This window comes from Populus nigra, chromosome 7 (genome assembly GCF_951802175.1).
Source record: "Populus nigra chromosome 7, ddPopNigr1.1, whole genome shotgun sequence".
In the NCBI taxonomy this organism is placed as follows: Eukaryota; Viridiplantae; Streptophyta; class Magnoliopsida; order Malpighiales; family Salicaceae; genus Populus; species Populus nigra.
In genome coordinates this window covers 15,357,914-15,377,690 of record NC_084858.1, presented here as the reverse complement: position 1 = coordinate 15,377,690, position 19,777 = coordinate 15,357,914, and the positions used below count along the sequence as shown (strand labels likewise).

The 19,777-nt window shown below is 29.0% G+C and overlaps 1 protein-coding gene across 1 annotated transcript; it reads right to left on the bottom strand.

The window, feature by feature from the left end:
• Positions 1–17,098: 17,098 nt before the first annotated feature.
• On the bottom strand, positions 17,099–18,902 carry LOC133698144 (putative transcription factor bHLH086). The gene is made up of 5 exons (XM_062120978.1): positions 18,172–18,902; positions 17,952–18,059; positions 17,792–17,857; positions 17,610–17,675; positions 17,099–17,504 (listed from the first exon to the last, which is right to left on the bottom strand). The coding sequence occupies exons 1-5, from the start codon at positions 18,802–18,804 to the stop codon at positions 17,373–17,375; spliced, it is 1,005 nt and encodes a 334-aa protein (XP_061976962.1). The 5' UTR covers positions 18,805–18,902; the 3' UTR covers positions 17,099–17,372.
• Positions 18,903–19,777: the final 875 nt, after the last annotated feature.

The following is a 19,777-nucleotide window of genomic DNA, read 5'->3' as shown; positions in this document are numbered from 1 at the left end:
AAAATTTGGCCGGTCACATATTTGGTCAAATTAATTGAAATTTCCTTCTGCTTTGAATAACAAAGCTGCCCGCATTCATTGAATTTCCAAGAACCCCTTGCTTAAGTGCAAGAAAATAGGGGGCATCAATCTGTTAAATATGTAGGGGACAATTCCAATATGAAGATGGGTTTTATGATATGTTAATTTACCTTCTAAAAAGCATTGATTTAAATAGTGTGGTTTTAACGGAAAAAAACCAGACCAGACTAGATAAAAGAACTGGACCGATCAGTTCAATTCTACATTTATTAAAATTAAATAAGTCTAATTTATATGATCCTTTAATTTATAATGGGTTGTTTGAATTTGATTTGTGTTTTTAATTTCTAAAATCTAAAACTAAAACAAAATTGAATCAATTTTTATTAATATTCAAATAACCAAAACTATCAAAAATGACTGGAAAACAATTCAATTCGACTAATTTCTAGTCAGTTTTTTGAACTATTTTCAGTTAATTTTCTCACTTCCGCTTCTTTGTTATCCTTTTACCCTCTATATTTCTCATTCTATCAATATTGACATTAAATTCCATAGTTAAGTGCAAAATTAACAGTATATAGAATCATATACTAAGGGAGAAATCGCTTATTGTCATTAAATTTTTTAAAAGGTTTTTAAAAGTATAATTACGGTTATTTTTTAAAGTATTTTTCACTTAAAAACACATTAAAAAATATTTTTAACATCAAGGTATTAAAATTACTTGAAAACACTAAAAAAATATTAATTTGATAAAAAAAATAGATTTTTTCAAAAATATTTTTAAAATAAAAAGACTAACAGAGCCCAGAACTACGTGACAAATCAGCCATGAGATGTAATCATGGAGCTCCATCAATGTAGCTAGAAAGTCTCCACAGTGATGCTGTTCTTAAATTCTCTCTTTGAACGGAGCCATGCATGATCCTCCAACCAGCTCCTTAGTTTCTTCGCGCGAATCATAATTGGCAACCAAGACAAAATATTGAATAGCTACAACGCCTTTTCTTCTGAGTGGAGGTTAATTATTTCTAGCTACAATACTACTTTGTTTTTGCTTGAATAGTTGTGTTCATCATCATGCTTATACAACGGCCGGCGTGCATGCATCTATAGGGGAGCGGCCATCATTACCTCAAATTAGACAAACGTTCTGTGCTCTGAACATGAAAATCACCTGATTGGTGATACTCATGATCTGTTCGAGGTCCTTCTCACTGCACTTTTGCCCTCCTCTGAGTTCTTGAGTGTACCTTTTACATTATATATATATTTATATATATATATATATATATATATATATATATATATATATATATATCCCTATCACGACGTTCCAGGATATCATTTTATTTATGAGTGTGAGGATAAATTAGATAATAATAAATAATAATGGTTTGACAAAAATAAATAGTTTGTGGTATTTACTCTCCTAATAATTAGTTTGAATAAATTTTATTTTTAGTGAAAATCAACACTCAAGGAGAGTTTAAAATTGATGAAAGACAGAATAAATATTAAATTTGACAACAAAAAAATAATACTATATATATTTCATGTACACGTCAACATTATAATAAGATTTCATACTTCTAATAAGGAATTGTTCTTTTAAAATTAGCTTCCAAGAATCTTTCGACTATTATCACTCTTAAAACTAACTTTTCAAAATATATAACATCTTGCCATCTCTTAAAAAAAAATATTTGAAGAAATAAAATGAAGGTAAAAAGAGTTATATAAAAAACAAATTAATTGAATTTTATCTTTTTTTAAACATGTGAATTCAACTTTTTTATTAATTTAATTCAAATCAAAGACTATAATTAAATTAAATTAAATTTTAATAATAAATTGATTCCAAACAACATCCGGTTGCACAATGGAATCATGTTAATTTCTTTTCTATCATTATCTTTTTAATTTTGACAACTCGGGTTCTAAGAATATTTGATTTTGGATAATTAATTGACTGGAAAAGGACCAAAGAAGGGAAAGGCCAGATACACAGCTAACTTTAAAACTAGTGAAAACTTGAATTAATTCATCGTGTCGTTCCAAGAATCCCTGCCGACGATTCTTCTCCTGCCAATGCCATGGCCTTGCTTTTCAAGAGGGCAAACTATTACGTTCGATGGAGGGAATTCTCCAGGCACGACTGTGCCCATCCTTGTCTAGCTAGCCCCATAAGTCGTTATGCACAATCTGCATAATAATGTAAGCAATCAACCAAGCCAAAGCCACCACTATAATTAAATTAATGAGATGGAAATCATTCATACCACTTAATTAATAATTTGCACAATGGCAGCAAAGGGGAGCCTGTCGATGGCCAGGGCCATGGTTCGATTCCCTTTACTCTTGGCTAGCCATTCTTGAGTCACTTCTTGTACCAGGACTAGCTCTCGTGCCTCAGATCGAGCAAATGAATTGTTAAAAGGAGGGCTCGTTCTATTACCAAAGAAATTAACATCACAGAAATGAAGAATCACGTCAAGAAAAGACATAATAAATACAAAAATAAGGAAAGGTTTTCCCGTAGAATACTGCTAAAAAAAACTTCACATCAATATTTGCTTGAAAGAAGAACTTGGGAGTCCATTCAACCAGCCTGATAATACATGAACAGCTAATATTGTTTTTTTTCTGTAACAAAAGCCTGTTCAAAACCTGTTGATTGTTTGTAAATCTACTTTGTCTTATCTCTACTGTTAGCCGCCCAGAGGCACATATCTTTCAAAAATAGTTTGGTTCGTTTTCTAGCGACATGACTTTGGGTGGAGAATATTCTCTATTCTTTGCCACGTGGATTTTATACTACCACACAAGGATTTTTAATTTATTTTTTTTCATGTCAAAATCCCTCAAATCAACTCCTCATGGTCGCCATATTTCTCATGTTACGATCATATTTCAGAAATACTATTTATAGTGAGGTGTTTTCTCCTTCTTTAAATGGGAAGGCAATCCCCCGTTCTAACACCAGTTTGTTTTTCTGACCGGAAGTAAATTACCGACCGGTGTCCTGTAATAACATTAAACATGAGAAAGTGAGGATTCCTTGCCAAATAAACACATAAATATCTCAAAATCTCTAGCATTTCTATTAAAATATGAGCAAACTCATTCTGTGTTTTTGTCTTCACTCGAGTAGTGGGGGACACCAGCACACGCTACAATATCCCCTATGGTTTTCAAAATGATGAGAAACACTACTTAATTATGCATACAAATCTCTTGTAATAGGGGATTTGTAATGATCTCATGCAATTGACGTTTGAGAAAGAATCAACTTCATGCAATTCATTGCTCATCAACATGTAAGAAAATGTTACCGTCAAAATTCGCCACATTTTATGATTTTAGTACCAAGGACAATAATATCTATGAGATATTAATGAGGTGTTTGGAAGTGAATTTTAATCTACTTTTTTTATTAAATTTTTAAAAAGTATCTTTGCTTTAAATTAATTATTTTTAGTGTTTTTAAATCGTTTTCATGTGCCAATGTCCCAAATAAATTTTAAAAAATAAAAAAATATATTATTTTAATGCTTTTATAAGTAAAAAGTACTTTGAAAAGCAACAACTACAACACTTCTAAATATCTTCTAGATATTGTCAAACGACAGGAGGATAAAATCCGATTTGGCTTGAGTAGAATCAGTTAAAGTGGATGAAGAGTCCACCCGTATCATCATTTGACCCATCTCTGATATAATTTTTTAACTTTTTATTTTATTTTTATTGAGTTGTATTTTTTTAATATAATGCAGATTTTTATTTCATGATTCACAAATTATTTTATGATTTTATACATAGATTTAAATTTTAGATTCTATTTTATAATTTTTTGATTCATAGATATGGATATAGTTTTTTTTAAAAAAAAATTATGTTTTATTTTTCTAAAATTGATTAAAAAAATAAAAATCTAGATTAGATCCATTATCTAGGAGATACTCGTTGGTGGAGCAAATACTTTACCCCCACATAATTTTATTAGATTAAAATCAAAGACGAGTAATGAATTTAGATATTTCTCAACTCCAATGCAATCTATTATCATCTCCAATGATGATCCAAGCTACAATGTATGGATGTATAACATAAAAGTTATAACATAAAAGAAAACTAGCATTTAGAACTTCAAATTATGAGAATTTATTTTTCTTGGATGCATATTTGTTTTATGCATTTTATGCATAGCAAAATTAGATTGGTATTGACAACCTTGTAATGGGCTACTTGACTATTGTCCCTTCTATTTCTATCATCATCTCTTCTTAGCAACATATATAGCTATTATTAGAATAACACCTAACTTACTTTATCTATAAAGGACTGAATTGAAACATTACAAAGGTATAAATAAGAGCTAAATTCAATTCATGTACTATAATAATTTCTTTAACAACTTAGAGATTTTTAGATTGGTTGATAAGATATTTGATGTACTTTCATTGCTTTATATATATATATATATACTTGGTAAAAAATACGCAATATACATTTTAATCCAGAGCTATTAGCACAATCTTTTTTCTAATAAATCTTATAACACAATCTTTAATCTTGTTTTTTTTAAAATATAAATAAAAAATATATTATAAGAGATTTTCTCTTAAAATTAAAAGAAATTTCTTTATTTTTTATATTAGTACATCAAAATAATTTAAAAAAATTATTTAAAGTAAAAATATTTTTTTTTCATGAAAAGCAGGTTGAATCATAACCCTAAACATGCATTGTATATCAAAGTATTTGATTGAACTAAAATACTTTAAATTTTTATTAACTTAATGTCTAAAATTTTTTTCTCTATTTCTCCTCTTAATAAACCACCTCTAAATAACACTTTTTTTATGGGTTATCGCCGGCAATAATTTTATCGGCCACAAATCCTGTTTTTTTTTTATTTTTTAATTTAAGATTAAGTTATTAGATACAATTTTTTCAATAATCTCAATAATTATAAATTTAGATTATATGATCTTAAACATGTGGATTTCAAGTGGTGTAGTTATCAAATTTGTTGATAAAAAGATGCTTCAATAACTTATCCTAGACTTGTTACTTCGTTACGGCAAGCCTTTCTTGATAACCATCCAACGACAAATTAAATCATTTACATAAACTTAAATAATAATGAGATGAAAGGAATCCAAATAATTAATATTAATATTTTAATTCGTTTTCTCACGAGCAAGTTATTTAGACTTTGTACACTTTGAGATTTTTTAAGAAAAATGAAAAAAAAATCTACACCTAGTTATTTCGATAACATATTGAATATTAATGATCTCATCTTTTTCATATTTTATATTTGAAATTAACAACGCATTATAAAGATAAAATTCGATCTCTTGAACGTATCTTTTTAACATATACTTTTAATATTCTCCAACTAATATAACAGAAAACTCTAAAAAAATAAAGTGTAAGGCATTAACATATATTAATGTGTGTGTGTGTGTGTGTGTGTGTGTGTGAGAGAGAGAGAGAGAGAGAGAGAGAGAGAGAGAATTATACTTGAAAGGACAAGGAGTTTCTACCACAAGTTTTACAAATTTAAAGTTAAAATGAAAAATACATTAACTGTGGTTGATCTAACTAAACTGAGTTTAAACTTAACTAATGCAACTTTAATATTCTTTTAAAAAATAAAAATAAAACAGGATTATTTTAATAAAAATAATTTACCCTGATTAACCTGATAATCTACAAGTTAATTCATTAATCCAATAATCTCTACCTTTATTCAAGTAAATTCCCTAACGGAGTCTAACAATTATAACTCTTACAATTAGATCAATCATTTAAACAAAGTTGATTTCTTATTAACTAAAACACTAAATTGTGAGGGCTAAATATTATTGAGCCGACATTCTTATATACACATAAAATACTATGGACATATTGTGTATTTTTTAATAATTTGTTTTAGTTCTTAAAATTACGTTTTGGATTATTTAATCCTAATTGAAAACCAATTGCTTTTGATTTCTTAGACAATAGTGGAATTGAAAATAGAGGGACTGAAATGAAAAAGACAACAAACATGGATGACATGCCAAAAAGCTTTTCTTAAAATAAACTTAGGTTGTCAAACTTTAAAAATAACTCAAATTATAAAATTTAGATTCCTTTAGATTTCACAAAAATCAGTTTTGATACACAAGTTTTTTATAGTATTTTTTAGTCCTTGGCTATATAAATGGATCGCCGGATTTTAGCGATGAAAGAGAAGGTCGCCAATTAAAACATTTCTAACCACCAAAATAGATTTTTTTATGTCTACGGTTTCCATGAGATGAGAGTGGCTTGATGAAGGCTGTTTAGAACCTTAATGTTGCCTAAAAAAATAAATCTAACCCGATTTGATTTTATGTTTTTGGATTATTTTTTAGGTATTTTGAATTAATGAATTGATTTATGGATGTTTAAGGGTGTTGGTGAGGTTTTTTTTTGAGTTGAAATAGCTAAAAAAATTAGATTTTTTTGGACATAAAAGGCATTGCCCTAATTTTCCAACAACCATTAGGTGGTCAGAATCTAGATTCGCAGATGACAAGTCGTCTGCCTTGGTAGGCGACATGTCTCCGGCGTATTTTTTTCTTCAAAAAATATCGTTCACGATAAAAAATAAAACCAAGTTTAAACGCTCGTGCCTTGGCTTTTTCTTGCAATGGCCAAAATGCATTGGGCCATGGATCCAAGAGTCTGACTTTTTTTTTGGTCCTTTTTTTTTAAAGGTTAAATATATATTTTTTTAAAAAAATTATTGAACTCGGTTGAGTTTACAGCCCAGATCACATGTTTTACGAGTTAAGACACAATATTCAGGCTATTTTCCTTTTCTAATATTGCTTTTTTAAATAAAAAAATTCTTAATTTGTTTTAAACTTATGTTTTAATTAATATCTCGTCTTCTTATATATATATATATATATATATATATATACACACACACATATATATGTGTGTGTGTGCGTGTTTAGTTTTTGAAAAGATTATTTTGATTGATTTGTAATTTTTTTAATCTTTAATATAGATGAATTTTATTTTTGAAAATAAAAAAATATTTATTTTCAAATACTGTTTTTAATATGTGAAACCTTGCATAATATTCTTTTTTTATTCAATAAATTTAATAAATGAGTCTATTTTTATTACCGTTTGATTGAATGAAAAATTAATTTTAATAAATAAATCCAGTAAGCATAATCTAGTAAATATCTCATTTTATGAGATTAAATATCTTGATTTATACTTGTTTTTTTTATTTTTCTAATTTTTTTTAATCATTGTTAATAACTTTTTTTCTATTTATTAAGACATATAGTTCTCAATATATTTAATTATATATATGCCTGACCTTTTCTATTTGCATAATTTTTATATATAAAAACACTTTTAAAAATATCAGTATATATAATTTTTTAATATAAAAAAAAATCCAATACACGGCAGAATAATAGGTAGTATCTATCTATAATTAAACGTAAAACAGTTGCGCACGAGTATTAATCAAAGTGGATTTCTATCTTATTCATAATTTATATCTATTCCGAATCAATTGGTCCAGGGATCAATTGTTGTCTCGATAACTTAATCACTTATTTAAGTTACGGATAAGATTGTCTTGATACATAAAGGGATAATTAAATTATCTTCAAAATCATTTCTTATAATAATTATCTTTAAAAATATTAAAATTTTCAAAAATTTAATGTGTAATTATTGGATGGGTGCAAATTATTTGAGATGAGTGGACCGGAAGTTTTAAGATTCTAGACCCAAAAGATCTTAGGCCCCGTTTGGCCCATATTACTTTTGCTACTCTGAAATATCAAATCTACCAGCATGGAGTGGATGTAAAATGGGCCTTGCACTCTGTAAGATTCTTGACCAGATCTCCAGCAGGCCTCATTTGGCTGTAAAATAAGGCTTTCTTTTTAGAGCTAACCCTCTTACATTAAACTATAATTAAATAAACTAGAATTATTTTAATTCGAACTTTTTTCAAGAAAACTTTGGATGTACACAATTAAAAAGAACTGAAACCCTTGTAAAATTTTTGTAGTTACAGATCTATTATTACTGTTTACTGACCAATATAATAATATTTTTCATCTCCACTCAAAAGATTTAGAATAAATTTTCAAGGGTGATGAGGTATTTTCACATTATTTATTTTTTATTACAAATAGAGTAGGGGTAAATAATTATTTGTCCATCTTGCTTACACAGTAAAACAATCCAAATACCCTTAAAGCAAAAAATAAAATAATATTTTTTATTTTCACAATGGTTTTTTAACTATTAGAATTGAAGCTAAAAGACACTTTGATATTTCTTTAAATATAAAAAATACAAAGTCAGCTCAGAGACAATTTTATATTTGGCTAAACAAAAATAGGCACTTGTGTACGATACTTAAGGGCTTGTGAGGGGCGTCCATGCCCTTCGAGTAGGGTGTGTAGCGCTATTGGACGTCTAAAAATATCTTTTTACTGTGTCATTAGAAGCGCTGCAATGTTCTTTTCCTGTGGGTGTGATATGTGTCTTTATTAGTGGTCCAGTTTGGTATTGGTGGGCTTTTTTTGTCCTCTTCTTCTCTATCTTCTCTTTAAAAAATTATAGTTTAACCCTTTTAGTTGTTGTCATTGTAACTTCAGATCTTTTTTTTTTTCATTTTTGATTTTTGGTCTTAACCTTTTTGTAGAAGTTTTATTTATTTTTAATTTTATTTTTCAATCTTAATTTATCAAATATTATATTCTTTAATGTAGTTCTCATTCTTTGGATTTTTAATTTTTATTGTTGTCTCTTTTGTAAAAGTTTTAGTGGTTTTAATTTTATCACTCGATTCAAATTGATGATATTATGTTCCAGTTTGGTTCTCATTGTTTTAATTTCTAATTTGTTTTGGTCTTTCTGTAAAAACTATTGTTATTTTCAATTTCACCCTTTAATTACAACATTGTTTTTTTGTGTCAATTTTGATCCCTATTCTTTTTATTTTTTTCTTTTACTAGATTGATTTTTTTTAAAATTTCACCATTCAATTAAATATAAAATTTATTTTGTATTTTAATTTTGATCCTGTTTCTTTTAATCAATTTTTTTAAAATCCTTTATATAATTAAAATTCTGTTTTTAAATATTTTTTTTAACATTTGATTAATTGAGAATTGAACTTCATGTTTTTTTTTTCAGATTAAATGCTTCAAATTTAATAAATTAGGTCATAGTTTTTTGAATTTGATTTGGGTCATCATTTTGGTGGAATAATTGACTCGATCCTGATTATTATAGTTACAGATTTATCATGACTTTTTTTATGTCATTTATTTTACATCATTTCAGCACCTAGACATTATTTTTTGCATAATAATAATAATTTGGTATGGTGGCGAAGCGCGAAGATCAAAGTTAAAGTTAGTTGTTAGGCTAAAATGACATGTAAACAGGCTAAAATGTTTGTAATCGTGTTCGGCAAAATTTAATTATAGATTAAATTTTAATTTGCAAGAATGTGTTGTTTCAAGAATTCTTTAACAATATATATGTTTGGAATCTTTTGAATTGAATTGAATTCAAAAATTTTAATAAAATTTTATGTGTTGGAATTTTCTTGAGTGTTAAGAATCGAACTTCAAAAGAAATTTTAATATCTAAAAATACTATAAAAATAAATCAAAAGTCAACTTCTTTGATTTACAATTCTAAAGAGAAGAAATTTAATATTAAATTTAACTTTCTTAAAATACTCATCTAGCTTTTTTTTTTAAAAGACCTTTGAAAAAATAAAATGAAGGTAATGATAATAATATAAAAAAATTGAATTGAATTTTATTTTTTTAAATATATTGTAATTAAATTCAATTACAATAAAAAAATTAATTTTAAACAAAAACAAATAAAGTAAAATAAAATTTGAAACCCTTGTGGTATACCACAGGGTGTGCTGTACAAGAAGCATAAAACTGAAGTTTTAAGTGTGGTGCATTACACTAACAAAGGGATTCTTGGTATACACTACAAACTCATTCAAAAATATTAAATAACAATTAAAAAAAATTCACATAGAAAATGTAGAATAATTAAAAATAACTAGCTTAATTATTTTTACATGAAATGTAATTCCAAAATAAAAAGAGGTTTGGATCATTGGCATATGTGTGACTCTTACAAAAATAAAAAAAAATAAAAATCAGTGCCAAATTCTTGTTGTCGGCGGTCTATTCTAGCACCATTTCTTTGACTACACACGTAAAGGGCTTGTAAGTTAGTGCCTACCCACTCCTTCCCTCAGTTCGACCAATGTTAATTCATGATAATATACGAACACCAAACCGTAAAAAATAAATTAAAACTTGTGATTTTATAGAAAAATAATTTAATAAACAAATTGATTTTGCTAAAAGTTTGAACGAATTGTGAGAAATGATAAACCATTTATAAAACATTCAACTATGTATATATAATGCATTTTTTTAAAAAACAAACTAATTCACATCCCAACCATATTTGGAAAGTGTTGAATTTAGAATCTTAAAGCTTGTAGTTGTCAAACCACACACCTTATATTAAACAATCTCTCCTATGGTGTGTTTAATTAGCATCTTGAAATAAAAGTAAAAAATACAGAAAAAATAGAAATATATTTAATTGAAGAGAAACAGTGAGAAAGCGCAGCACAAAAGGCCAACTATTGGAGTTGTCTTTATCTTTATTTTTATTTTTTTTAATTTATGGAGAAGAAATATGTTTATCCCAATTAATATTAGTCCACCCTGCCATTTTCTCATGTCACATGTGTTCCAGCCATGGGCACCTGGATGCTTCCTTAATTCCTAATCATAATTATGAGTTCTGAAATTCCCTTCAATATGCCTATATATCACTTGATACGAGTCGACGTCTCAAGAAAAAAGAGAAAGAAAGATAATTAATTAATGTAATGAAGACAGCTGGTGTGTGATTAGAGTTTAAATAAGGATTACAGAGCTAAACTATACAATGATTTAAATCTTGATTTCTCCGCTCAAAGCAGACAGATTGATTCTTGTAGTGTGTGTGTCTGTGTGTGTGTCTGTGTGTGTGTGTGTATATATATATATATATATATATAGATTATTACAATATTCATTAATTACAGGAATTCAGAACAACCCAGTCGCATTAATAAACAAGATTCCAAAGCAGTAATTGCTGCCTTCAATGATCTTATTGAAATTCTTTCTCTGTAACTTGCCACTTGCCCTGACATAACAATTTTGCTATTATTGATCTTTTTACATAACCATAATTAATTTGCAAATTGCAATTATTGATTATATATATATATATATATATATATATATATATATATATATATATATATATATATAACTTCTGCATCATTTATCTTACTTGAATATTTGATTTGCATGATTAGACGTGATCCTTCGTGACCATATTGTACTTTCCCATAAATAATTCATAGAATTATTTTTAACGGAAGATCCTTTTTTAAAATTTTTTTTTTATCATGATTTACAAAACATATTTGTTTTTGTTTTTTAAGTCATGATTAATATGAATTTTGCCATTATACGTCTGTCCCCCAAGTCTCAAAGTTAGGTCCTGTTTAAGGTTATAATTGAACTTATCTTTTATTAAATTTTAATATTTTTGATTTTAAATTAATTTTTCTTAGTATTTTTAGATTGTTTCGATAATTTTATAAAATAAAATAAAAAAATATTATTTTAATATATTTTTAAATAATTTTTTAAAAAAAATATTGTGATTCCTGTCCTTCATTAGGCAATGCAAAACAGTAATAAAGAAAATAATTATAAACATAATCCATTAATGCAAGATGGGTTTGTAATAAAATCAAATCATATAAAAAATCAATCTGCCGTTAAGCTATCACGTACGGCTACCTCTCTGTAGCTCATGTGCAGGGCAAATGCTTCACAACTTGTCTTAATTCCTTATTAGACCGTGATCTTCTTCCATATTGATTCCTGAAACTCCTTTTGGTGCCTCATTTAGAGTACTGGAATTGTTAAATACAGTTCAAAATATTAATATTATGTATATATAGATATAATCTTTATAATTTTATCTCAAATATGTTTATAATTATAATGAAATTGCTTTTTTTTTTTGTTATAAAAAAAATAAATGTTTGATTTATGTGTATAGATACAATCTTCATTAATCACAACAATTCAAAACAATTAATGAGGACCAGTACAAAGCATTGATATGTAAGATTCCAAAACAGTTGCAGCTAGCCTCGGATGATTTTTAATAAAAAAAGATTATTATCACGCAATAGTGTTTTCTTTTAATTTATTTTATTAATTAATATCAAATTGATACAAAACAAATTATTCTTTTTAATTAAGCAACGCCTAATCCTTCTTTAATGAATGATAAATAGAGTTTTCTGAACTTCTCTAATCAATGAGGGCGCGAGTCACTCTCTTGATCGAAGTTTTAACCGCTCATCACTGCCAATAATTGTTAATGTTAATCATTTCCCAATAATAAAATACAATCTCAAAATCTTTATTTAAAGGATGTAATCCCCTAGATCTAGGAATATAAAAATCTCATTAATAAAGAGAATTATATTTACAAATCCGATCTGAAAAATAAATAAAAAGAGATAAAAAGAAAGAGAGAGAATCAGACACAAATATTAATTGAGATATGAGCTTATATATTTCTTAATTAATTACAATAAAAAGAAAACTTTGGTAATTGTGCAATGCTGGAGTATATTCAGGCTATAAATTGACTGATCAACAAGACACAATGATTTTAAATATAGAATTAAAAAGATATTGATAATTGTGAGGGGTTTTGATCATCTAAATTAATTAATACATGGCTGGCAATATAGTATTAATAAGCTCTTATCTAGTTAAGAGTCAAAGGACAAGTATTCAATCATTGATTAATAAACAAATGATGCTTACCCCATTTGAGGAAGCAATAGAATTTACATTTGGAACTTTTTGGGTGCGGAAGAGACAGCCACATCCTTCCCTCCCCCCCAAAAAAACAATAGCTGCAATATTAATTAATAATTCAAACACAAATCTCCACGGCAATAAATGCTTTTACTTGCACCCTAAACCTAATTTCTTTTGGGGTTTTAATACTTAGATTATGTGGTTTTAAAACCAATCTTCTCACTCTGATTTATTGACACCTTTAAATGATAATGTGAGAGGTCATCTGTTTCTTTACCGAAACATCAAAATATCATTAAGAACATAATAAAATAGTTTTTTTTTTAGTTATTTAGCTATTTTTTTTTTAAATATTATTAACTAAATCTTAATGATATTCTCGCTCGATTACTATATAAACAAGAATATATAGAATAGCTAAATATTTTGGATGTCCTCTAGTTTTAAGCATCAATTGTTAATAAAAACATGAGAACTGAAAATTATATGTCTGCTGATTTTTTAAAACTTTCAACTTTTCGAAATCACCCTTTATCAAAGTTTCCATTTAATTGAGACTTAATAGCGCAACCACATCATTTATTATTTTGCATATCCAGGCGGCCACCGGAAACTTTCACTTTCAAGTTTCAACTCCAAGATTATCTTCTCTCTCTGCTCACTAGCTAGATGTATTTAAACTCCGTATAAACAGCGATTTGGTGGTTCATAGCAATGTCCGACGTACGGACGGTGATAGTAGTGGCCAACTCAACCGGACAAACACTAGCGATTCAGTAAAATCTGGTTGCTGTCACTCTGTTGGTTCATTTCACTTGGAGTTTATTCTTTGAATACCGGTTTATGTGGGATTCATGCATGTGATTAGCCATGTGATCCCTCGTTTAAAACTCAAATACGAGCTCAAAGTAAAATGTATTCACTGTAAATCTCTTACTTCCCCACAGGTAAACCGCGCACCAAGTAATTAACTCGTCGAGAGTGAAGGCATTGCCCCCCTCTTATTAAAACTCACAAGTATACTTGACACAGTTATTTCTGTAGATCATTCATATATATGAGATAATGCAACACATCACATCCACATCAAGTTGTAAGGTGTTCATGTATAATTTCCACGTACGTATGTATACACTCTCTTTATAAAATACTATATGTTTGATGTGTATTTCATATAATATATACACTATACAAGTTCAAGATTCGCCACCCATGTCGAAGTGTATCATTGAAAGGTATATGCTGCGAATAGTACTTCATAGTTTCCCATGCCATTTTGTCTCCCACATTCCAAAGCTAGGCAAGCACAGAATTTAACAAGAGTATTAGGTCATATGGCTATACGAAAAGAATATCTCTCAGCTCATCAGCAACATTGGAGAGTCAATAGATCCCAAACTTTGTCGTGTGGAGATCTTTTGCACGTGTACGAGCTCATTATGAAGACAACCTTATGTGTTGCTGGCCCAACTACATGTACATAGATGTATCATCAATGCAAGTAGGAAAATCTGGAATTTATTATACATGTGCATGTCAACTATATGCATCGTCATGTGCAATTACATGCTCGACAGCTCCTACTCTGATTTTTTATTATATCATACCCCATTTCATATTTGTCTTCTAAATTCCCTTTCACATCAAATTAAATATACGTGTATGTACACACACACGTACAATATATACTTTCAATTATTAGTTTATGCTTACCGATTATGAACGAAATATATTATTATGAATTAAAAAAACAATATTGTTTACTTTTTAGCAAATTAAATATGGAATGATAAAATAGAGTAAAAGATAGATAAAAAAAAACAGGTGCTAGTCAACCTAAGATAGCATGATAGACATATAATTTGAGCATTAAGGGGCAGACTAATCCGAGTTATAAACCTACCAAACCTGCATCCTAGATCGTGAGGTTAAAATAACCTGATAGAAAAAAAAATGAAAGAAAACCACAAAGTCATTTAAAAAAAAAATGTTGAGCGACAATATCAGAAAAACAAAATAAGCAAACAAAAGGGATGTTAATCACTGTTAACTTTTCAAACTCGTGACCTGGATTATCATACTAGAAGCATTATCCATGAAAAAATTATAAAGCCTAATTCCCAAGAAATGAAATGTTAAGGGAAGAAATTAGAAAAAAAATTGCATTAAAAAAATCAAAATAAGCATAATAATTAAAAGAATGAAGGTTAAAATCAAAATAAAAAATAAATTAGAGAGCAATAATAAAATTTTAATTTAAGGGTTAAATTGAAAAGAATAATAACATTCACAAAAGGATAAAAAAAATCAAAAGAATTAGATAAGATTTTAAAAAATAATATACCATAAATTTAGATTGAATGATGAAATTGAAAACCAATAAAACTTCTATAAAAGTGTCAAGGGAAAAAAAATCAAAAATCAAAAATCAAAATAACACGGATAAAATTAAAAAAAATAATATATGATAAATTAGGAGAGGAAAGAAAAAAAAAAGCTGGCTCACCGACAAAGAAACACTCTACCTCCATCGATACACGCTGCACCACTAGAAAAAGAACTTAAAGATGCATCTACCAACCCTATAAAAAAGCAATTTTGATCACTAGGAGATGCCTTACACACTGTTTATAGTGCAATAACATCTCTCACTCACTAGCTCATGTACCATACACATCAAAAACTTTTTACATTAAAAAAATCATTCAACAAACTTAAAAGATGAAAGTGCACTCGATGATTCTGGAATTCTTAGAAAAACAAATCTATATGAAAAAGATCAAAACACCCCTCCATGGATATCTTAATCTTTTTTTTTTCAAAGGCAAAGCTATCATTTACTGTATTTAAAAAAAAAAAAATCAAAAAACCCTTTTAGCTAGTTTTAAAGTTTCTAAGCGAGAGAATATTAGGTTATTCTATTATACTAAAAAAAATTCAAAATAACAATTATACCGCTGCACAAATCTTTAATGACTAATGTGTCTAGTAAAAAAAAAAACTAAAATAATCTTGAATCAAAGACAATTGGTGTTTTTTAGACAAGAAAAATATGTGATTTTACTATTATAACGAATAATAAAATGAGCATATAAGCTTAGTATTTTTGTCTTCAGCTTATATATATATAGAATCTCAATCCCTTCAAATAATTTTGAGAATTATGGTTAGAATTCTAAAGCTCTAGGGATTGTTAGTATTCTTATTGTTTTGTTATTTCTTTGAGTAAATCCCAAGGAAGAATAAATGTCTTTAGGTTAATTAATTGTTTATTAAAGCAGAATTCTTTATTTTACCATTTGGGAGGGGGGATTGGAAATCAGAAAAAAAAAATGAATTGAACAATTTACAGAATTTAGAGATAGAGAGCAACTGTCCGAAAAGTACTCGCAAGCAAAATAGATTAAAAAATGACTCTCCATGCAAGATTTTCAGGAAAAAATGATGGATTATTAAATGTCAAGTCATAAAGGATTAATTGTGAAGGTTTAAGACTGGTAAAATATTCATGTATTTTGAGGAATAGTAATAGTATGACTGATGCCTGTGTAAAACAAGGTTTTACTAGAAATTATGGACCGGTGGTTTGGTTTCGGTAATTTTTTTTTGAGCTGTTTATATATGCTTTAATCACCATGGAGATTTTTAGGTTTCTAGCTTTTTTAAGCTCTGGTTGATTTTTTTTTTTATTAATTTCTGAAAAATATAAAGCTCATGGCTTAAAGGAGTTGAGTGTTGGTAATCAATAAGAGATAGAATTGGATATAAGATGTATCTTTATTAGTACTCGACCACTAATGTACTTGATGTTTTCTTTTGCTTGGTCTTTTTGAGTTATGATGTAATTGTTTCCATGTATCTTTATAGACCGTGGTTCGTGCCTTTCTTAGGCCTTTTACTTTTGCTTATAAAAAAATCGACAGGATTGAACAATTTTATGATTAATAAAAAATGTAATGTGCCACCTGGCTACTTTTTTTTTTATTTGCGCTATGAATGAGAAATTAATATTGATAAAGAATTCATACTTAGTTAATTGTAAAGTATCGTTGATCTAATTGTAGGAATATTCAACTAATTAATTAACATAATGATAAAAACGCAAAATGGATAGATTTGTTTTTTTGAAAGAAACTAGGACAAGTTTGCAGTCACAGCTTTCATTACATGATGAAAATAGATTTCATTCCAAGTCTACAAGATCTCCAGATGAAAATAAAGCTAAATATTATTATGTATTTGCTACAAAATCCAACATCACAAACTTCCAAAACAAAGATTTTCCTTTGCTTCTGAAAAGTTGTCTTCAACATGGAAATAAGTACTTGTGATTTTCTTTCTTCTTCTTGAATTTTCATGGACACCTTACTTCGGGTTTGAGCTTGAGTTTCCGTCTTTAGTCTGAGATAAGAGTAGGGCATCGATGGCTTCCTTTACTTGAGAAATATCAGGAGCTTTACCACCTTGAACTGGCCAAAATTCATCAGTGGCTAACACCTGTAGGAGCAAAAAGAAGAAGAAATGCCATGGATCAACTTACATGCAAGGTTCAATTCCATATAATAGGAAAAGTTAGCAGATAAAATTTATCCAAGTAATTACCTTTACTTGCAATTGAAGAAACTTAACATAACTAATGGCTTTCTCTAGCATAGTAACCAAATCAACCTGTGTGAGACATCATTAAGAATAGAGAATCAATAAATTGGATTCAGTTTTAGAGGAAATTAAGCTCATGATCTCTATAAAAGCCAGGGGAAAATGTCTCTAGCAGTGAAGTCTACCTTTGAGCCATTAGGGACTAAGTCCTGCAATACCTTTAGCCTCTCGCTAATCCTCTCTCGTCGATTCTGAGAAGAGAAAAAATTATTTTTCTTGATTTTGAAAGAAAAAATAATATTTTTAATATCGAAAACAGGTTAGCCTTGAGATGTTGAAGCAAACCCTGGCAGCAATGCTCTGTAGATCCTTAGCTGGACCTGCTGCGGACTTCGGTTTTGGCTTTTTTGTTGCATTGTTGCATTGCTTCTTTAGAGCCTGCATACTCTCTCCCTGCAAACAAAATCGCTTCAAATGTTAAGACCATGAATTCTGTCACTGTTTTATAATTCAAGAAAAGGGTTAGCACAAATTATGAAGAACAATATGAGGATGTTTACAATACCATATTAGGACGCTTATGGAAGCTGCTGGCATCTGGTGTTGCAGAATCCTGAATGCTATCAGCTACAATTGTGGATTCAGCGTATAACCAATCACCATGATTTTCCTTTTCAGTCATGGAAATGAAGTTGCCAGCTCTTTGAAAGCAATTAAAATCTTCCATCAACCGAGGACTTGTGTAACATTTTGGATTCATTTCGTTCCACTGGTAATTGTAACTCAAATTACCCTCCCAGGCTGAGTAGTCATCTTTCTGGCTACTAGTTTGAGAAACCCTATTACTTTGCTCAAAGCTAAGCAAAGATCCATTATTATGCATGATGCTATCGAATCCGATGCCTTTGAAGCTGATCAAAGAATGAGCTTCCTCAGCTTGATGGTCAGTAGCCTGAAACACTAATTCACCAGAAATCGCACTTCTCGGACTGCCAAGAGAAGAAGGAGAAGAGGTCATAGCTAAATTCTTGATCATAAGCCCACTGGTTTTCTCAAAGGTGCTATTTCCCTCTTCATGAAATGCTACCTTCTGATATTCATCAAATCCGTAAGACCCCATGGAGGAAAAATCCCCCATCACATTTCCATTATAGGGGCAAGTTTGAACCGATCCCATACGGTCCTTGGCAAGTGCCATTGAGAGGAAAAATGAAGTGGGGTTTGAAGTTACTTTGGTCTAGCTCAAGCTAAGGCAAGCATATGAAGAAAACAACAACCTCTAGCCCCCTACTTGTAGGGTCTCAAAAATAATATATAATTACATCAACAACAATAGAATTTGCACGCAATTTTTTCTCATTGCCAAGTGTGATAATTGGTGGTCAAAAAGTCCAAGTAACAAGTACTTTATTTCAACAATGAAGCAGAAAAAGAATTTATTTTATCTTTTTATTGGGATTGTTAGCTGGCAGATTGGTGAATAAAATTGGAAGAAGGTGAAGAAAAGCAAGAAGAAAGGAGACGGTAACTAGGGCAAAGCAGCAAAAGCTTCGGCGGACGTATCGGCAATCCCACGTCTTTCAGTTTCCCCAATAGTTACTGTCAGTTTCAAGAACTTAGATTAATTAGATAGGGTGCAGCTTCCTTCAATCTTTCCTTGTTGCTTTGGCACGTGGATTCATGCCCTAATTTATAATTTCTTACATTCCATGCTACTGTGTAAACTCGCAAAGGAAGCTAGCTTTTATGGTTATAAAATTGTTGCAATCAACACTTGATTGGCAAGATAATAATTATGAGTCATCAACTACCACGACATTGAAAATCCCTTTTCAACACTTCACTAATTTTCTTTCCAAAATTTCTCGCATGTTAGCATGGTTGTGTGTGTGTGTTTCTAATTTTGAACCCCACCATGTTTTTTTGTGGTAAGTATATTAATTGTGAGGATCAAAAGAGAGACCCGACAGACAAAAGAATTTCAAGACTTATCGGAGTTAGGACCATGCATCTTGAAATGCATGAATTTTAATTTTTTTTTCTTATAATACTAGCACACCCTAGTTAGCTTGGTATATATGTAGTTAACACCCATCCTGGGTTCTTGTAGAAACCCTAGTTATCAGGAAGGTTAATTCAATAATTCACCATCATGACCTAATTTAGGTTAG